The sequence below is a fragment of the Homalodisca vitripennis genome, chromosome 3 (genome assembly GCF_021130785.1).
Source record: "Homalodisca vitripennis isolate AUS2020 chromosome 3, UT_GWSS_2.1, whole genome shotgun sequence".
NCBI classification, from domain to species: Eukaryota; Metazoa; Arthropoda; class Insecta; order Hemiptera; family Cicadellidae; genus Homalodisca; species Homalodisca vitripennis.
In genome coordinates, this window is record NC_060209.1 from 196819081 (window position 1) to 196841355 (window position 22275).

The following is a 22275-nucleotide window of genomic DNA, read 5'->3' on the forward strand; positions in this document are numbered from 1 at the left end:
CGAAGTCAAAATTTTGAAATGGAAACTACTACCTTAACTTAAATAAATGGTGAATCGTACTTAGATTTTCTAGAAAACACTATTGACCATCTTATTGTGGAAACACTTGAAAAACAAGTAAATGAAGTAGGTCAGTTAAATGTAGATGCGGATATGTTTTATTTTCAACAAAATGGAGCTCCTCCACATTATGCTCTTCCTGTGCGACAGTGGCTAGATGCACACTACCCGGATCACTGGATCGGTAGAAGAGGATCAATTGAGTGGCCGGCAAGGTCTCCAGACTTAACACCCTTAGACTTTTTTGTGGGATCACTTGAAATCAGTAGTTTTTACCACATCCCACTGCTGTCCAAGACTTGAACAACAGGATCACTGCTGAGTGCAGACGCTTAACCAGAAACTGTTAGAAAGGTTAGGCAAGAATTTGAAAATAGGATATTTGTTTTGCTTGAACAACAATAGCTACCAATTTGAATATCTGCTTTGAAGTTTACAAAGGACTTACAACAGTATTCAGTGAGTAATTTGTTGTTATTAGCAGTAGTACAGTAGATTGTAGACTAAAACTTTTTGTATAAAAAATTACATTATTGGTTGCTGATACTAAACGGCTGGGCCGATTTCAATTTTGTGTGTGCCATAATAAAGCATTTTATGAGCTTTAATTTGAGGTGTCACAAGTTATTAGTTGCCCATTCAAAATTTCGACTTTGGTTTTGGGGGGCACGGGGATGAGCACCCCCATTTTGAAAATAATTTTGTTTTGTTCCTCCAATTAGTACTACACACTCCCGTTTACAGAATTTTGATACTTGGGCTATAAGTCTTTTAATACGAGTTTGAAGTTTTCAAATGAACACCCTGTATAAACCATTGCGTATGCTTCCAGAGTGACCGGAAATTCAGGATGGATGTTGATGGGGATAGGGACCGCCTCTATGTCTTAGCCGTGTTACCTTCGAAGAAGGGAAAAAGTTTAGTTTTGTTTCAACCTCGCCTATCAAAGCGTGCATAGGAGAGTTCTTCCTAACGTCCAGTCTAGCAACTGCCTTTAACTCTAAAGGAGCTTCACCACTTCAACACCAATCCTCCCCATTAGACTAGACCTATCTATCCATCCTTTAACCTCAATAACATTTCCCATTAATTATGTGTTGCTCCTGGACTTCCCCATATTGCCTGATGAAAGTGACACATCGGCTTTAGTGTATGTTCCATTGGAAGGTATAAGACAGCCAGAAGTGATCCTCCCTGGGGAATGAAATATCTTACCTTGATCCTGTATGATTTTTAAAAAATCGTAAGTATCTTAAGTGAAAGGTTAGTCAATAATTTCCACGAAACACGTTGAAATTAAGTAAATAAACTCTATTCACTGGTCCACGCGTCTGATCTAGTAATACATATGATGGTTTCTCATTTGAAACACCAAAGGCAGGAATAATTTCCGTACTGGCAGGCACAGGATGGTACTTGCTCGTGCAAGCAGGTGTTGTACTATTCAATAACCTGCCAAAACTCACTCAAAATTCAAGAAATTCCCAAGGTATCTAAGACTCGCTTCAGACGAATCCTAGCTTCAAAGGCTTTTTGTAGCGTGGGCGAGTTCTTGGCATATAACTAGGAGACCGATCAGTTCGGAGAATCATAGTAACCTGATGTCGAAGAGAGAAATAATTGGCGAGCAGATAGAAGCTGAATGCACGCTACTGTGTACGTTTGACTGGATGAGTAAGTGATAAATCTTAGCTTTTTTAAATTATTAATTGACCTTTGCTATACAATTCATTGAAGTTGTCTGACAGCAATACAACATATACATTATATATGTTTTATATTTACAATAAAACTAACATTCGCTCTTACATAAATTAATGGTTTTTGACGTTAGCTGATGTTCTAGTTCTGTCAGTATTCATTGATTCAGCTGATCTAGTCAGTTATGTTATTATTGGTTTATAGGTTAAATTGTAAGTAGTAAACAAACATACACTATTTTATTGACACATTTTCTAAATTTTATAGAAAAATATTTTTGTTTATTGTAAAATAACAGTGCGTTTGACATGTTAAAACTGCAGCTGATGCTATGGCTTCAAGGGAAGTATTCGACAGACTTCCTCCTTTCGGACCCCTTAGTATTGAGAGCATCGAGGGCTATCTAATTACGTCTAAGAGAAGATTTCCGTCAGACTTCAAGAAAACGGAAGTCCCATTTGTACCGATAGACGACTTCCGGTGCGAGTACACTCTGGGTAAGGGCGCATTCAGCATCGTGGAAGTGATCAAGCGCAAGGACGTGGACGAATGGTACGCCGTCAAGGTGTGCCAGAAGGAATTCATCTCCAGTATGAAGGTAGTGATTTGTGCCATCAATGAGAAACGTTTGTTGCAAAGTATTGACTGTCCTTTCGCGATGAGAATAGACTACTTCAGCCAAGATCCGTACAACATTTACTACCTAATGCCGTTCATGGCAGGAGGGGAATTGTTCACTCATTTGCGGAATAGAAAGTTCTTCGACGATGACCTGACGCGGTTCTACGCATCGCAGATGGTCCTGGCTCTGGAATACCTCCACTGTGTCTGCGTCGTCCATCGCGACATCAAGCCTGAGAATATCCTCGTGGACCATCACGGCTTCCTCAAGCTGGCGGACTTCGGATTCTCCAAGATTGTGGAGATTCGCACGTACACCTTCTGTGGCACACCGCCTTACATCGCACCGGAAGTTATACAGGTTGGTGGACAAAACCGGAACTGTACTTGTTCCTTTATAGCTACAAGTAGTAAAACTACATTGAATACATAGGGTGCAGGATTGTCCGGACATGTGCCATTGTTCAGTGATAAAAAAAATCGTCGTTATATAGTTGTTTCCTGTTTCCTTCACCTTCCATTCATCGTCAAAAAGAAACTTCAAAGAATACATAGGGCGTCTAGCTTAAAGTACCTTTGATTATATATTCTGATATCACCTTAACAAATGTTCATTTCCAAGGTTAGATTAGAATCTTTCCACGTGAAGACACTGATTTATTATGATCATAAATTTTATTTCTTCTGACCTGAAACTGCGGGATTAAGTAGTTATGTTAAAAGATCAAGTGTATTGAGCCTCTAGCTGAAGCTGAAGCTATAACTCATGTACATAGGCTGTTGTAAAAGGTTCACATTTTTATCTTTACCCATTTTAATTTTGGTTTAATTACAAAATTATCTAAATTTACTATTTCAAATTTTTACTTTTTGGACTGCGAACAAGCAAGTTTTTTCTATACCTTTTCTATCTTTGGAAAAAGATATATTAAATAGCTATGAATATGAAATTAAAAAATTGTTGAACCAAAAATCAACGGGTGTCATTAAATGTAAATTAAATTATCTTATGTTTAATCAGTGTTTTCTGTATTATATTTAGCAACACTATATATATATATCTAAGTTATTTCAAGAAATTAGACTTGTTTACTAATGTGATCACATAGTACCTTTTTCGCACAATCCGACTCGTCGGATTATTAAATCTGAGCAAGGTATAATTTTATAGCAGCGTAATAATTTTTAACAGCTGTTTTTCATCAGTTTCTTTATTTTGGTTAATAGGTTAAATTATAAGTAAAAACTAAAGAAACTTTCCATATTTGAAGTTAAAAATTTCAACATGTAACATTTAAGGATGATAGTACAATTCTAACTCTGCTCTAGAGGGAATGTCCTCTGATTCTACCCCGAGCAGGCTTCCCCATTTCGGACCACTGACTATAAAAAAAGCTGACGTTTATTTAAATAAATGCAAGTATGAATTCCCAATAGACTTTAAGAAATCGAACATCCCTGTTGTACCGATTGACGACTTCCGGCTCAAGTACACGCTCGGGAAAGGAGGGTTCAGTGTTGTCGACCTCGTTAAACGTAAAAGAGATGGAAAGTGGTTCGCCGTCAAAGGTTAGCCATAAGTATAACATTTCCAAGAGAAAAATGGCAAAGATCGTCTTGTGTGAAAAGCGACTACTGCAAAGTTTGGACTTCCCTTTTACAATTCGGATGGAACACTATAGCCAAGATCCGTATAATATTTACTTCGTAATGCCGTTCGTCGTGGGAGGGGAGATGTTCACTCATTTACGGAATAGAAAGTGCTTCGACGACGATCTGACGCGGTTCTACGCCGCGCAGATGGTCCTCGCTTTGGAGTACCTGAGTTGTGTCTGCGTCGTCCATCGGGATATCAAGCCCGAGAATATCCTCTTGGACCAGCACGGCTTCCTCAAGCTGGCGGACTTCGGGTTCTCCAAGATCATAGAGGGTCGCACGTACACCTTCTGTGGCACGCCGCCGTACATCGCTCCGGAGGTCGTGAGGGTGAGTTTGCTAGAGCTGTGACCGTACTTATGGCGTTTTAGCCACAAGTAGTACAGCTATGTTACCTGTAACGAGTAATGTACCTGAACTGATTTCCATGAAATAACGATCAGTGCACCTCGCCGGTATCTTGATGTTTTCATGGGGTAGTAGACCACCACTTAGGTTTCATCCACCGCACCTACTTCAGTAACGAATCTTCTTGTATTTTTGGAGTGGAAAAATATACATAGTCTCTACTTACGTGTATATAACTTATTTCTTCTTTTGGCAGAGTTAACTTTACTAATTTACGTGTGTGGAGCAGTGGCTTATTTGTCATGTCCTTTATTTGGACCCAACCCACTGCCTTCAAAATAAATCAACACTGCAATCTCTGGATTTAACCATAATGTCCACCAAGAAACATATTCTCTAGAGTGGATTTTAGACGCACTTATAAATGTCTTATCTAAATCTTCAGCCAGATGGATTTTGAAATATAATTTTATTGTAAATGGGGGTGCCAAAATGTTATTATCGTCAAAACAGATAATAATAAATTATTTATTGTATAAAACATAAAAACAAGATTATAGCAATCGTCAAGTTCTTTTTTTAGCTAAATTTTCCATTCGTTCTAGCATCGAAATCTGTTCCAAACGTACCATTTTTGCGTTCACTCTCTCTCATTCATTCGAATTTATACACCACTTCCCCGGTCAGACAACCAATTGAGAGGTCTCCCAATTGTGTGCCATAAACTCGTCTATACTGTAGAACGCTTGTGTAGTTAATGTTGTTTTAGACGAGTTTTAAATGCTTTCAGCATGGGGACACATTTGATAGAGTTCGGCAAGTTGTTGACAATTCGAACTCCTGCCTGAGAAGGCAACCGCTCGTGAGCTACCGTCCTGTGTCTCCCAGTTCGGTAGTCGTCCCTGCCTCTAGTTGCATAAGAGTGTAAATCAATACCTCTTGTGTGTTCGCTTTTGGATTTGAAAGACACGTTTCCATGATGTAGAGGCAAGGAAATATCAACAGTTTCAGAATTTTTAAAGCTGGCCTGCACGGTTCTCTCCATCGCAGTTTTGTATGGAACTGCTTTCCTTTTAAGGATGAAAATTCTGGAAAATTTTGCGCCTGAGCAACCTCCCCAAAATGCCAATCCGTAAGAATGGTGTTGGTTATAATAAAGATAACTAAAATGTTAGTAGTTATTAATACTAACAAATATTAATTATTAGGTAATAATTTCTGTACATAAAGTTACATGTTCCAAAGAGGATCTTCCAAAGTTATCACCAGAATATTCAAAACTGATCGTATGCATGTAGCTGAATATTTTAAATTCCTGTACACCTCCTTGCAGGGCCAAGGATACGGCAGGTCCGCGGACTGGTGGTCTCTGGGGATCCTGATCTTCGAGATGGCTGCTGGCTCTCCTCCGTGGGTTACTAGGAACAACACCAAGCTGTTCCTGAAGATCATGTACGACCAGCTCAGGTTTCCCCGCAACTTCAGCTTGGATCTGCAGGACTTGCTGAAGAAACTTCTGCAGCGTGACGTCACTCGCCGTATCGGCAACACGTGGAAGGGTGCTGCGGCCGTGAAGGAGCACGCGTGGTTCAAGAAGGTCAATTGGTTGAAGATGCTCAACAGATCGACCAATCCACCGTTCGTGCCACCGAACACCGGGCACGGCGACGTCTCTAACTTCCCGCACGCAGCGAAAAGTGCTATCTCAAAAATGACGAAAGCGCACGCTCCCACTGGGGACGTTGACATTACCGCATTTGCTGACGATTTTAAGGATTTCTAATTAAGCGAATATAGTTTGTGAAAATAAAACGGGTTCTATCTTAATATTGAATTACAGCTTAGTTTTACGGCTAGTTCGTAAATAACAGTAAGCAATAGTGTAGATACATATAGTTAAAATTATCCTAGCATAATGCAATTCTGTTTTGTATGATTGCAATCAGGTATCGAATTACTTGTCAGGAGAGGTGATACCTATTTGGGCATGCAAGAGTAATTTACCCAGGATGCACTACGAGGAGACCGTTACACTCATCAGACTTGTGTTTGAAGAATGAAACTACAAATCACTTTCCTAAATGAGAAAAATCCTGGTAGACAGAGGAAAGATATTTTGTATACAAAGAAAATATTACAGATATGTCATCAAAAACATTAAATAGTGTTCAATCCGAAATAATAGGCATCGATCATAAATAAAAATGCCAGCAGGACAGTAGCCACTATGTAACATGTATGTAACATTGTAGAAGCAAAAAAAATTACTAATATGAACCTTAACAATCTACCAAGAAGGTGTTTTACTAGACATGGGTTACACGTAAACCAGATTTCAAAACAAAATTTCAAGAAAATTATGAAATATTTAAGAAAAATTTAACAACAGAATCAAATTGGAACTGCTAAAGACTTTTGTATACAACGGAATCTCATTTCCGAAGAACCTCCATGACAGCAATGAAAATGAAATTACAGACGCAAAAATAAAAACTATGAAAATATTGACCGAACCACAATATCATCTACATCAAGTACAAGTTTTAGTTTTTTTAGGAAATTTAGTTTAGTTTCTTATAGTGATACAGCTCTTTTTAGTTTTACATCCAGTATAAATTCTCAATTAAAATAATTCACCAAAATGTGCAAAGTGCATCAAATAAAATTTATGAATTCTGCTTGCTTTCTGACAAATTAAATCCTGATGTTTTGATTATTAGTGAGTATGGTTTCAATGATTTTAAAATTGTGTAAATATCAATTAGCCACTATCATAGAAAAAGTACAAGGGGGTGATGTAGCAATTTTCGTAAAAAATTAAGCTCAATATTTCATATATGAAATCAGTGATTGTATCGATAGAGATTTTGATTTAGCTTGTCTGTATGTTTATGAGAGACATAATTAAAAAAAAATTAATTATTGGTTTTTACAGATCACCAAATGGTGATATTAAAGCATATTTTCAGACAATATAAAAGCTTTTAAATAAAATATTGTTAAAAAGTTAGACTTTATTATAATTGGCGTTTTAGTTAGTTATAAGATTGAAACTAAATCATTTTAATAATTATAAGAAACGTTTAACCTTAAATGGTCTATAAATTTACTGACAAGTGTAAACCATGTCATCCACTGCTATTGATAATGTTCTATCGAATTTAACTAGTATCGATGTTTTTTTTATTATTGCACTTTCAGACCAAGATGCTCATTTAACAATTATACATGAGTGGGGTCTGAAAGAAGACCATCCAGAAGTAAAAACTGTTTATTCACATATGGTGTCGTTGACTCTCATGATTCATAAGTTCTTCTTAGGTTATGGGCGCTGGATGGGGACCGCACCGAAAGGAACTTTAGTCATGGAGCCTCGTTTCTGATTGGCTAACACGAGCTGTTCATAAATTATTAAGAATAGAGGCTCCGACCAATGATCCTCTTACCTATTACATCAAAACTGTAATAAAGGCTTCTTCTGAGGAGATTACAATAATTAATCGATGAAGATTCTGTAGTGCCTGCTCATCATTTGGGGTTTATGCGGAAACATCACAGTATAACAAGTCTATAGAGTAGTGGAAATAATACTGGAGTTCTTAGAGAGTAAAAGTTATTGTTTAGCAACATTTTTAGATACCAGTCAAACGTTCGATAAGGTTTGGCATACTGGTTTACTATACCAAATTAAGAAGTTTTTGCCTATTATATTTTCCAATACACGAAGAACGGTTGATTACATTTAACTGGTTCTTTCAATTAATAACATTAATTTTTTGCTATGATGACACTTTAGAAATTAAGATGGGGGTTGTCGTAACATTAAATGACTAGTATTGCTTGGTTTGGAGGGATTTCGTGAAATAGGAAAAGGGTTATATGTTAATTAGGGAACATATGATTGTTCATGTAGAATTTTAGTACAATTGTTCCTGTAGTCTGTACGTGATTTAGTACCACACCATCAGGCAGTGAGCGTGATCGCTGGAGTGCTACATATCGAAATCCTGGCTGAGGGGCGGAGAACTCTTCATCGACGCCGAGGATCTTCATTGCTGACTGCGGAGGAGCGAAAATTGACGCTGGCAGAAGGCGTGGGACCTCTCCACTAAGGGAAGGTCTGATCCCTAAAGTCAGCAGGTGGTATGAGCCGTAAACTACTAGATAATGGTGGTGCTATCGGGTCACGGGTGTTTCCTGGCATAGCTGTATGAAAACTCTCTGAAATACTCGACCTGCAGTGGAGTAGATGAGTATGAGAATGAGTTCTTCGGATGTTCCCGATTTCAAGTACAGCGCGAGCAACTGGATGCAACATCTCCCCTGAGAACCGGAAGTCGTGGTGCTTCAGAAACTGTCTGGGAGAAGACCAGCTCCTTTGTCACGGACGTTCTTACGGAACTACGACGGAAGGAACGGAAGAGGACGAAACTGAGAAACAGGATGGAATGTGGAACCTCTGATTTCGCCATTGTGAGGACGAGGGAGATATGCTGCCCTAGCACCAGTAACTAGAGCCTTGGCTGATGCCTCCCCTTGCTAAGGCTCGATCTGAGGGGTATGGAATAAGGCAAGTTTAAGATGGTCGATTTTTTTAGTTAATTTGGGTTGCTAAGTAATTAGATTATACATTTTATATACTACATATATATACAGGGTATATATATATATATATACAGGGTGATTCGGTTACTTCTACAGCACATTGTTCTAGTAAAAATAATGTACCTAAAAAAGTGTTTTTCAAACATTATTATTTCTGTTTTTTAGCGAGTTACAGCTAGCGAAAGAACTTCGCCTGAATTCCTGGGTAAAGAGTAAAATAAAGCCATACTGAATTTTTGGAAAGGTTAATTAAGTAAGAAAAAGTTGCATTCGCCCTATGTATATCTCTTACCTGATAAAGCTAATAAAATTCAGGTTTCAGACTCCTGCACACAATTTAGTGAAATCTTTTTTGGCATTCAGGGTTAGGAATGCATTTCCGGACCCATGTTTAAACAATGTTTTTTTAAGTTTTTTATAGTACAATCAGCTCAGAAATTATTGTAAAATATCATAAAATCACAAACATATATAGTAGAGAATTTAATTCTGAGAAAAATGATATAAGTCAAAGTCTAAAATCAAAATACAGAAAAAAAAGGTCTAATTAACAATCGAAAATGCTTAGTTACCAAGTTATAATACAGGGTGACTAGTTTTAAGCTGAATTTCAGTTCCCCTGCTGCAACGAAGCCCTAGGGTATTTTGTTATAATTTAAGATGTTCGAAAATGAGGCCATCATTATCAATAAAATTTTGCAGCACTGAAAAATTGAATGTAAACATTGCATGTAGCGTACAGTAAATTTTTAAGATATGTCCCTGTATCGAAATACGCGAAAGTTGGTCCCATAATACGGGCAATTTAGGTTTGAAGCAGAATTACTTTATGTATACAATGTACAATCCATCCCCAGAAATAATCCAATGGTACTTGTAGAAAATTGGTAATCTTCGGTGGCCAAGGGATGTAAAGGCCCTCCACGACCAATCCATGTCCAGGAAATTGATTGATCCTTAAGTAAGCAGAAACGGCATGAAAAAATAGCAAAATCTGTTAAGCTCTCTACAAATGTAATATTGAAATTAAAACAGCTGTTTTATTTTAACATTCCTAACAGCTGCGGCAAAATTGTTTACAATTTAATGAAGTTTCAAATGACCAAAATAGAAACACCTCAGCATTTAGGCGTCCATTTTTAATGTTAGGTCCAATCAGCCGTTAAAGTGCAAAATCCACACCAGACATTGACGCTAATCGGTGTTGAAAGTTCTGTTCCACTACCTCTTTGAACAGCTGTCATTTTTTTCTGCCCATGAGTGTTTTGTGTCGGGTATTGACACCTGTATCCCGAGGTGAATATGTGCCTCATCCGTAAACAGAAATAGTGACGCTATATTTAGGACATTATGTAGTGTTCTCCATAAAGCTTGCAAAACTTTCCAAGCTAAGTTTCAGCTTTTTCCCCTAGCAGGTAGATGTGGAACCTTTGCTGTTTATGAAGCGGATAAAATGTTTCGATTAAGTGAACCTCCAATACCGTTTGACTGCGAAACCTAGTTTACAAATTTCGTCGATTTCCAATCAACTTCATGAGCTCTGCGCCATGCGAACAGTAATTAATAACAATACTATTATTTCAAGTTTTAAACCTCGTTCATAAGTTGGTTTCCTAATAACTGGTAACTAGTTATTACTGTTATCTTGAAAGACCGTACTAAAGTTCTGACCGTTGTATTTGGTTTATCTGGAATTGGCCCGTCCTATTAGTAGTAACGTAGGTTCATATGTACTTCTACAGCAGCTAATGCTTACCATTACAGTAACCCTTGTATTTCATATCAGCGTATTCCTCTGATGTAAATTAAGTAACATTTTTTTTAAGCATCAATAAACAATTTTTTACGAATTATAACTCACAGAAAAAATTCTGAAAAACACGATTCACAGTACTTTGAATTTTTTAGGCTTGCAAAACACTTCACTGAATATTGGACGATGCTAGACAGATGACAGAATCCAAGTGCCACCTGATGATCAGAAATTGGCGTATATTATTCAGCCACCAACTTAGAAATTAATAAAACAAAAAACTGCATTTCGATATTGGGGATGAGGAAAATGACTTTTGCTTCATCCTTATTCTTCCAGGAAAACCAACTATTGATGTTTAAATTTTTCCATAGAATTTGAACTGAGTGACAACAAAATGAAAACATGATCCTTCTTTATTTCACAAACCATTTATTTAACCCTCTTGTTTTCAGCGAAGATTTATCTCACAGCAAATAAAAAAGTAAGACGAATTCAGAATTTCACTGTTTATTAGAGAAACCAGCAAAAAAGGTTAGTAAGCCATTCACTAAAAGCAGTACAAATGGGTCATAGAGGACCTAAAACGATGGTACTTATTTCTGGAGTTTTAATTTTAGACTTTGATTATACAACAAAAATTCTCAGAATTAACAGTTCTTTCTGTATTTCGATGATGATATTTTATGTATTTATTAGAATTTAACAAATCGTTATGTACATTACATAACGTTTTAAAACTGTCGATTGAAATGACATTGTTTCGTGCCCCAAATTGTTGTTGCATGGTTATGTTCTGAATTACCTCGAAAAACTGTACAGGGAAACAGTTTGGACACCTATTTTATTAGTGTAATCATGCAAAATACATAAGAAGACAGATTTGAGTTTATTAACCTTTCCAAAATTTGCATGTATGTGATAATTTTACTCTTTAACCACAATGCTGATGACAAGTATGCGAAGTATCGTCGCAGCTGTTGATGCATTAACAAAAGCGTTTTCGGACCTATGTTTAGCACATGAGGAACACCACTCATTATTGATTTACTATGGTACAATGTGCTGTGGAGGCATGGTTTGGGGAGAACTTCATCAGAAACAAACCTGTATATATATGGTTACAAAAATATTGGGTATTGGTGCTACACAATACAGGGTGATTTGGAAAACCCCTACCAAGGGAGCAGCCACATCTCGAGACCTCAGTATGATACACTAGCTTGGTGCCAGTAAAAAAGTTTGCATACTAACCATATGCCCGGAAACGCTTCGTTAGGAGTTACGTACTTCTTGTATTTTGATAGATTTATTTTCTGGTCTACCTTTGTTTGAAGAAACTGTCCCAAAAAATATGGTAAAGAGCTATTGGTACGGTGAGAGAGATACAGAATACGAAAGTGCCCACTGACTGTTTTTAGTATTTGAAAAATTTATTAAAAGAGCTTAAATGCAATACGAAAAAGATATGTGATGAAATTAATTATTGCAAGAATTGGAATGACAACAGTATTGTCACTGTTGTTTCAAATGCTGTTGGTGTACAACCCATACATCATGTGTATAAACGCTTTTCCTTAAAGCCAGATTTGAAACATTTAATTCTCAAAAGACCTCATGTGAATTACTTAACAAAAAAATGGGCGAATGGAATAGGTGCGATTGAAATATGAGCCTGTATTTAAAAATCCAAATCAGAGGTAAGAAGTGGTATTTCCCTCTGATCTGTATCTGCATTGACAGTGCAGAACTAAAATGCCTGGCAAACTTCACCGCCATGCGGGAGGGAACCTTGATCACTTTCTTTCAGACACTTTTTAACCTGCTCATAAACATTTGGTAAAGGGTTGCGCGTCAATAGGCTGGACGGCCATCGAAACAATTAAGTGGTCCATGAAGTAATATTTGACAGATTGGAACCTTGGAGTTTTTGTATTGTGGCGTGTGAAGATTTGTATTTTGCCATGCCAAGTGCACTACCTGTGCCAAATTATTTGGAAAATATTTTCATACAAGTGTATAAAATTATTTTATTACCACACAAAGCCATTTAAATTTTACAAATGCACTTTATTAAATATTTTTATTTAAAAGTGTTTGTATATATCTTTAGTTAAATAATGGCACAGATAATGTAAATGGTATGTATTCATAAAACATATAATATCCAATGATAAATGATTTACGGCAAAGTCTAAACAAGAATGGTTAGCTGCAGTTCAGGAATATCGTGATACTTTTCCACATCGAAGAACACCTGATCGCAAAACATTTGAAGCTGTGGAGAGACGGACTTGAAAACTGGTGTTAAAACCGAAGCGAATAGAATACTGGTAGTATAAAATACTGTAGCGCAAGGAACTATAAAAAAAATGAAAAAAGCAATAATTCAGGCATATGCTGGGTTAATTATCACCAACCATAGCAACGATTATGCTTACACGTCAGTTAAATATTTCTTCTGACAAGCGTATGGGGTCGCCCCCTGAGGAAGCACAGTTGTACCCATATGTCCATAAAATAGATTTCAAGACTTATTGTCCAGTAACTTTGTGTAAGGTTAAACGAAGATGCCGCTGCCGCATTTTAAGAAGAAATATGTTTACCGACATCAGTATTTTTGGACTATTCTTGCCATTACTGATGAATCCTGCCATTTTTTACTCGAAATCCGTTTGTAAAGGTCGGGTAATACTGTGGCCTCTGTACTACATGAATATGCAGAGGCTTTAATTTGATATGCATTTCAGTCAATGTATGCTTGGTGTTCTGGGTGATAATTTGATTTCCATTTTTCCTCCCTAATCCCTTAATGGAGTAGCGGATCACTGAATATTTTTTAAGAACAAACCTGTCCAGTAACTCTTGGAAGCTTTCCTGTTTCAAAACAGAATAAATGAAAATATTATGCACGACGGAGCACCTTTTTGGCACATGTATATATATATAAAACTATATCTATAAATGATATATATATATATATATATTATAATATATCATACAGTAATATAATAATGGTCTCTATGTGTGGGGGATAATGCTTTCACGCCACTTGCGCCGGACTTTTTCTTATGGGTTGGATGAAGCCCCAATTTATTCAAAACGGATTAACACCATCGAGCATCGAGTTACGTGATCGTAGCTCGAGGCGTTTCAGAACGAGCAGAATGCTCCAAACGTCTGTTTAAACTGCGCTAGAAAAGAGTCGATCAGTTTTCTCGTGAGCGTTTGCAGTGAAAACTGATTGCTAACAACGGGACACTGTGAGCAACTATATAGGTGATTATTAACTTTTTTATATATTAAGGTAAATCACATTTTTATTATTAATTTCATGATTTCTTGAAATAATATGTCAGCTGGTTACTCACAACCTAAACAGTGTATGAATATTTTATGAAAGAATTTATGCATTTTTTGGTTGAAAAAATCTGTTTTATTTTTACCGGAATAAAGCTATAAATTTGCTAGATACCTATTATTAATTTTTTTCCTAAGTCCCTTTTGAAGTTTCTTCAGAATTAAATGTTCTACAAATCTGAAGGAAAAAAATGACCTTATTTTGCTTTTGACGGTGTCGTATGTCGTCTAAACAAAAATTGCGTCGCTATAGCTTGCACCAAGCGTCATTTTTACGTAAGATATTCTGAAAGTATTGCATTTAAAGCTCTTGGGACGAATTTTAATAAATTTGCCCTCATATAGAGAAACATAAAAGGAGGCACGTATTTCTCCATCTTTGCTACCTTTCACGAAAAATTACTACACGGGAATTCACCAAGAAGGAATTCCACATCGAAATCCGGGAGATCTTTCGACAGCCAGTAACAAGAACGAAGCGTTCGGGCCATATGGTTCGATATGAACTTTTTTACACTTGAGCGAGCGGCGAACGAGCATCCCTTTGATGATTCGCCGGAATCACCGACATGGGCGGTATCATCGAGCACGAACGAGAATTCGATAATACTTGCTCGGCTCGCCAATAATATATACAAATGGTCCTGAGCCTGTGGGGAACGAATGATCGTTCGTCACTCACTGTTTGCGACGAATGCTCGGTGTAAACGGGTCGTTAGATGTTCTACGACCACGAAATGTCATGATGCTATCACCATTTTCGAATCTGGTTGCTACCATGCCGACTAAAACATCAACCCTCTTAACCTTGCCTAATTCCTCCGTCCTCGGCATCAGCCAAGGCTCTAGTTGCTGGTACTAGGGAAGCCTATCTCCCTCGTTCTAACAATGGCGAAATCAGAGGTTCCACATTCATCTTGTTTCTCAGTTTCGTCCTCTTCCGTTCCTCTCGTCGTAGTTCCGTAAGAATGTCCGTGACAAAGGAGCAGTTCTTCTCCCAGACAGTTTCTGAAGCATCACGACCTCCCGGTTCTCCGGGGAGATATTGCATCCAGTTGCTCGCGCTGTACTTCAAATCGGGAACATCCGAAGAACTCATTCTCATCCTCATCTACTCCATATATATATATATATATATATATATATATAATATATATATATATATTATATATAATATGAATGCTAGAGAAAGCCAACACACCATTAAGTCAAATTATTTTCATTCTTTACTCTTTGGTCAAAGATAAAGATAATCGTGCCTATAAAGATTAATTTTACCAGCTGGTTTTTTTGATTAATAAAATTCCAATACTCAAAATTGTATTCATTTTCGGGAAAGTATTTCAAAATATTGTAATATAATTTAGTAAAATGTTGCATGTGTTATGACTTTAAATGAAGAACGAAATAGGCTTCCTCATTTCGGACCGTTGAGTATTAAAAGTCATGAAGATTTTCTAAATAAATCCAAGAGAAAGTTTGATTTAGACTTCAAGATAGCGGATATTCCAGTAGTAGCGATCGACGACTTTCGGCTAAAGTATGTTCTCGGAAGAGGTGCTTTCAGTGTGGTCGAACTGGTCAAGTGTAAAAGTGATGGACAATGGTTCGCTATAAAGGTGAGCGAGAAGGAGCAGCTGGTCAAGTTGAGGGTGGTGAAAAACGCGCTAAATGAAAAAAGAATTTTGCAAAGTCTAGACTTTCCTTTCACGATAAGGATGGAGAGCTTTAGTCGTGACCCCTATTACATTTACTATCTAATGCCGTATGTGGCTGGAGGCGACATGTTCACACATTTACGAAAGAAAGGACACTTCGACGAAGAGTTGACGCGGTTTCTACGCAGCTCAGATGGTGTTGGTTCTTGAGTACCTCAACTGTGTCTGCGTCGTCCATCGTGACCTCAAGCCTGAGAATATCCTCTTGGACCAACACGGCTTCCTCAAGCTTGCGGACTTCGGGTTCTCCAAGATCGTAGATACTCGCACCTACACCTTCTGTGGCACGCCACCTTACATTGCTCCTGAGGTTATACAGGTGAAGAGCTTGAACAATGTACCCATTTCAGTACTAGTAAAGTGGTGTACCCATTAACTAGGATTGCTATCACTATTACTATCACCTACTAGTAGGTTCCTTAAACACTGGAATAATCTGGAATAAGCTTAGGTATTCATGTGATAAAACCTCTTGGCTGATAAATCATAAATCACTTCCACCCCTTTCAAACAGATCTGGAACTACTGATGTTCTAATGTATCAGCTCACAAAAGGGCTCTTACAAATGCATCTTTGTTATTTTTTACTTCTATACTTTTGATATATTGAAATTGGTTATTTTATTCCTCGTTTTGGGTATGAAATTCCAATTGCTTTTGCTTAAATGTATTGTAGCTAAGCTTTTTTGCGTCACGTGACCTACAGGTACCAACTCGATCCTTTCTGCCACCCATTTGAATGAGAAAGAAACGTGTACCTGACTGCTCTGTTCTGTACCACAGTATTTGCAGACCGCTGACCAATTGAGTAATTGAGGGAGGTGAAAATTCACCTCTCTATGCAGCCCTCCAGACCATGTTGCCTAGTCCGGGATGAACTTTCGGGTTAATTCTCCTGTCTCTGGAAAATCCATCTTTCTTGACACTTATTCTATGATTCCCTTCTGTTGTCTACTCTCTCCCTGCATGGGCTGCAACAGACCAAATTGCAGAGGTATTGCTGTGGCGAAGAAGACCACAGTCGAAACCATTTCATTTTCCATTCTCAAGGTGATTTTACTTTGCATTTTGTTCAGCTGTTTACTAGCTTTCTTTGTGTTAAGTAACATAATTTATTTCCACTGAAGGTTACTTACGTAACCGCCAATTCTTATAGGCTTCTAATCCTAATTACATTCACTATATTCTTGTGTAAAGGTTGATGAATTATAATGAACAAGTACAATGTTCAATAAAAAATATATTGAAAATATTCTACACTTTCAGCACCCATCTACCTTATACTATAAAGGTTTTGATTTACTTAAAAACCACATTTACAGCCAAGTTAAATATAGGTTTGTGCTTCTAAAAACGCCTTCTCATTTATCATTTTGTCTATAATTTCATTCACAAATTTTCATAACTTGCCTTAATTTTCAAACAGATATATACTTATCTGTGGTTGAATGCGTTTGCATTTAACTGCCTTTCTTTGAAATGAGGAATGTACGGTATCACTCTTGTCATAAAAGTAACTCATAATACAGGCTGAATCCGATCACGAAATTTTAATAAAAAACATATTTTAATTGGAAAGTCATAATATATATCAAAGTTTGTGGTGTTCCGCTTCCTTGTATTGCATGTATCTGTTTATATAAATTATCTTACTGTTTCTCCATGGGTTTAGAAGAATATTAAAATATTATTGTTATATAATAATTTACTTTTCGTTTCCTGGCAGGGCCAAGGATACGGACGGTCGGTAGACTGGTGGTCTCTGGGGGTCCTGATCTTCGAGATGGCTGCTGGTTCCCCTCCTTGGGTATCTAGGAATAACGTCAAGCTGTTTGTGAAGATCATGTACGGCCAGCTGAAGTTTCCGCTCAACTTCAGTTCCAGTTTGCAGGACCTCCTCAGGAAACTTCTGCAGCGTGACGTCACTCGCAGGTTCGGCAACACGTGGCTGGGGGCGACGGCCGTGAAGGAGCACACGTGGTTCAAGAAGGTCAACTGGTTGAAGATGCTCAACAGAACGACCAAACCACCGTTCGTGCCACCGAACAGCGGGGACGGCGACGTTTCTAACTTCCCGGACGCCGCCAAAAGCTCAGTCTCAAAGATGGCCAAAGCCCACCCTCCCACTAATGGCATTGACGCCAGTACGTTTGCTGACGAATTTGAGGATTTCTAGAAATTCGATTAAAACTAAACTGCACTACGGTCCTATTTTTGAACGTTGGTTTAAAATATTCAAGTTAATTTAAAATTTGTATGCTGCGTAAATAACTTAAATTTATCTTTTGAACATACAATATCAATTTTATTGATACCGTATTTTAGTTATATTTGTCAGGAATAAATCACTTAGCAACTGAAAATAATCTGTGTTGTCAATTCGCTGTTATTTTATTATCGTAGTATGAGGGCTGTCCAGAAAGTAGATTACGTTTTGATATAAACAAAGAACAAAGCACAAGAAAAAACTGTATTATATACATTTGGAAGTGGCGGTAAAATACTATTTTTCAACATAGTTACCATACAGATTCAGGCACTTACCAAAGCGATGAACTCGTTTTGAAATTCCAGCGTTATAAAATTCTGATGCCTGAGACTTTTCCAGGTAATCAAATCCCTCCTGCCCACGTCGTCATCAAAGTGCTGCATCACAAGCCAGTCTTCATTGCTGGCAACAGGTGGTAGTCGCTGGGTGCAAGGTCCGGACTTTAAGGCGGATTTGGAAGCACACTTCCCACTTAAAAGTATCCAAGACTTCTCGAGACTGATTTGTAGTGTGTGGTCGGGCGTTGTCGTGCAAAAACAAAATGTTCGAACTTAACTTTCCTCTGTGTTTGTTCTGTCCTCTTCTCAACTTTTGCAAGTTTTCACAATACCTCGCAGAATTTAAATTTGTGCCACGTTCTAAGAAATCAACAAGAAGTTCTCCTTCCCTGTCCTAAAAAAACAGTGCCATAATCTTCCGTGCCGACAATGTTTTCAAGCGTTTCCCAGGTTTTTTTTCTGGGAGTGTGTTTACCCCCACTCCATTGACTGTAAATTTAGTTTCGTAATTCACGTGTTTTACTCAAGTTTCGTCTCCTGTAAATCTCGAGCAACGATTTATCTTTTTCATCAGTGTCCTAAAATGTTAAGAAGAGTGAACAAGTTTTAAAATTCTGTTAAGATTTTCGGTATCCATCTTGCACAAAATTTATGTTAGTCGAACGTTTACCTTATTTCATAAAATGCCCTAATCTGAACATTGCATTTTTTTATAATTCAAATAACCCCTTAGCATATCAAAGATACACACAAAGAGCAGTCATAATACAGTATTAATCAACAATTGTTGTTTACCAGTCTTGTGAAAGCCGCTTACTGGTTAGTGTCCCCCCCCACCCCCCCCCCCCCCCACCCCCCCCCCCCCCCACCCCCCCCCCCCCCCACCCCCCCCCCCCCCCACCCCCCCCCCCCCCCACCCCCCCCCCCAATGCAAAGGCAATTATGTAAAGTTAAAAAATAAAATAAATCAAGAAAAACTCAAATATATAGATGGATCAGAGAACACTTACCATTAGTGTGTTGGCGGATATAGCTGAGCAGCAGCAACAAAAAAGTCGCCTATCACAACGAAACGACAAAGTCTCCCGGTTAAAAAACACCACTCGACCGCATGACGAACACATACACTCATTTTTAAAAATTCCATGTTCAATTAAAAAAGAGATAATTTCGTTTCGGTTAAAACGTAAACTCTTTACGTGCCCTACGAAACACTCCGACACACACAATTCACTAGGGTTGGTTGAACTAGTGGATGGTTGATTCATCATTGTAAACGCACTCACTCAATCCGACCTACTGAACACGATATCTTGTGTAGAACTGACCCATGCCCCGGAGAACTCAGATAACAGGTACGTTATCAGGCTGTTATCAGTCCCGGCCGCAGATAATATTCAAGTAAACAGATTATCCAGACACAGCACACAAACTGAACATTAAAACATGAGGAACTTAACCACTTATCAATATACCCCCTAAAATCATGTTATTTGTCATTTGCACCCCCTAGTACTATATATATTTTTTGTTCAGGAGGGTGAGCAGAATACGTTGGTAACGTCAAATTCGTGATTTGCCGCCCCGGCGTTTAATCTTACTGGTAAGGGATTTTTCAATTAAAAAATATTAGTGAGGCGTTATGGCAACAGCAATAACACACTGCGCCACTATTGGCCGGACCAAAACCTTCTTCTTTAGTGCTCCTGGGCGTAGCGCTAATAAAGATAGAATGTTGCAAACCCTTAAAATTAATTAAACAATTACCTATTTATGATCCGCTGTTTGTACTGCTGGTGACAAAATCCATCCTTCAAGATAAATAAGTACGTCTACTTACCACGTAAAAGATCAATATGTCAATACATAGGCTAACTTAAATCAATAGTTTATTTGTTTAACAGTTTTTCACATTTAAAATGTTGAAAACACTGTCCCAAAATATATTAATTATACCTATTTTAAACTTGGGATTATTTAAATTAAAAATAACATTTTCTATTATTTTATGAGAAAAACTCACAATTATCCAATAAGTTTTATATCTTAACACAAGGCCTTTGGCCATCAAAGATGCCATCGTCAGGCATGGCACAGCATAATGGCATCTTTGATGTTGAAAGGCCTCTTGTGAAAATATAAAAATTATTGGATAATTGTGAGTTTTCCTTTATAAAATAATAGAAAATTGTTTTTTCCAATAAGAACTCCTCCTTCAATGAAAATAACATTACTTAATTTAACCACATTACATCCAATAATCTAAACCAACTGTTAAAACTTCCAGTTTACTTGTATCATAAACTTAGTACAACTGAACTAGTCTATGAACTACGAAATTATGGCTAACTGATGGGTTATGTTTTAGGTATCTCAGGCATTCAAAATCAGATTCTTCAAGTCTAATAGGTCCTACCTTGAAGGATATTTTGTTGGCATTAATTTCTTACAATCTTGCAAGAAAAGTATCTTCACTTTTAATGTTCTATAGGCTAACTTCTTTATATATCAATGCAACCCATTGAAACCTTATATTTGGTTCAGTAGAGCAATAGGTTAATTCCTGAAACTCTATTTTGTATAGGGTCAGCCATTAAGTTCACAATTACCCTTCTAGGACCTTTTACATTACAGGGGATTTTTGTCCATTTAAAATGGCTTCCACACTTTGTTCTCTTTGGTTTCCTATTCAATTTTAAAGCATTTAACAGGATATTAGATAAATCAACATATAATGTGAAGTGTCTGAAGTCTATATTTATTAGACATTAATTACTTTTCTTTAAAGTACCTTCCATTAAAAAATCATCACACTACATAAAGTGGCACTTAAGTTATAAACATTCACCCCCTAAGATAGGTTAGGAATAATTTTATTTAGTTGGGCCATGACTTATACTATGATAAATATATATCTTATACTACCTTAAATTTTCAATAAAAATAGTTGTCACCAACCAACTTGTAAGTTGACAACTTTATTATAATGGGGAAATTGGCTCCAACTAACGAGGAACATCAAGTGCGCTATTTCAGAAATTAGAATCAGAACTCAGAACACAGACTGATACAGACCTACTGTTGGATTGGTTCGTTAATTGGAAAATCGCACTTAACCCTCTAAAATGTGAAGCGAAAATATTTTCGCTAAGAAAATTCAATCCCTTAAGGAATATAGAAATTCAAGATAACATCATACCATGGAATGAAAATGACAGAACTGTTAAATATTTGGGTGTCTTATTAGACTCTAAACTTACTTATAAACAGCACATAAATTCAAAATTAAATCAAGCAAACACAAGATTGGCACAAATGTACCCAATTATCAATAGAAGATCATCTCTTAAACTTAAATGCGCTCTTTTAATCTACCAAGGAATATTCAGACCCCTCTTAACTTATGCTTGTCCAGTTTGGGGTCCTTGCCTCCATAAATCAAAAATGAACAAACTTCAAGTATTCCAAAACAAGTTTTTGAGAATAGCAACAAATTCTCCATGGTTTGTTAGAAACCGACAGATTCATAATGAATTAGAAATTCCGACCATCTGTGACTACATCCGAAAACTAAGTGCTACATTTCTAGAAACTCAGGACCAATCAACAGGTGCTGTCCATTTTAACATTGGCCAAAGAACTGTCAACAGAAGACTGAAAGCACGTCTTGTTCAAGACATTTTATTATAATTTGAAACTTACATTGTTTGTCAAGTACTAATTTTATTGTTTATTTTCTGTTAACTGTATTATGTTATAGGGTGTCTCCATTGGAGCAAACCCACTAAATGTTAATATTTCTATGTTCTTCTGTTCTCTATGATTCAAACTTCTGTGTATAATTATTTACTTGTAGTAATTGAACCAGAAATAAAGCTTTTGAAAAAAAAAAAAAAAAAAAAAAAG

General features: G+C 37.1%; 2 protein-coding genes across 4 annotated transcripts in view; one reads left to right on the forward strand and one right to left on the reverse strand.

Annotated features, from left to right (window-relative positions):
- Positions 1-21423, reverse strand: part of LOC124357989 (single-stranded DNA-binding protein, mitochondrial-like) — a 151822-nt gene extending 130399 nt beyond the window's left edge. The window contains exon 1 of the mRNA XM_046810172.1: positions 21295-21423. The gene's annotated coding sequence lies outside the window, so the exon portion shown is untranslated. The remainder of the gene's footprint in view (positions 1-21294) is intronic.
- On the forward strand, positions 1936-18188 carry LOC124357992 (cAMP-dependent protein kinase catalytic subunit beta-like). Of its 3 annotated transcripts, none has more exons than XM_046810176.1 (2): positions 1936-2743; positions 5720-6220. In XM_046810176.1, exons 1-2 carry the CDS (start codon positions 2093-2095, stop codon positions 6167-6169), a joined length of 1101 nt encoding a protein of 366 aa, XP_046666132.1. In that variant the 5' UTR covers positions 1936-2092; the 3' UTR covers positions 6170-6220. The 3 variants fall into 3 exon arrangements, with proteins under 3 accessions (XP_046666132.1, XP_046666133.1, XP_046666134.1); XM_046810177.1 differs by lacking the exon at positions 5720-6220 and adding an exon at positions 17549-18188 and having other exon boundaries at positions 1937-2743; XM_046810178.1 differs by lacking the exon at positions 1936-2743 and adding an exon at positions 3611-4368.
- Positions 21424-22275: the final 852 nt, after the last annotated feature.

What these genes read in the sequence shown, in the direction of transcription:
- LOC124357992 (XM_046810176.1), top strand. Translation starts at nt 2,093, where the DNA reads ATGGCTTCAAGGGAAGTATTCGACAGACTTCCTCCTTTCGGACCCCTT. An exon ending in TCGCACCGGAAGTTATACAG is followed by an intron (nt 2,744 to 5,719) that starts GTTGGTGGACAA and finishes ACCTCCTTGCAG; the next exon opens with GGCCAAGGATACGGCAGGTC.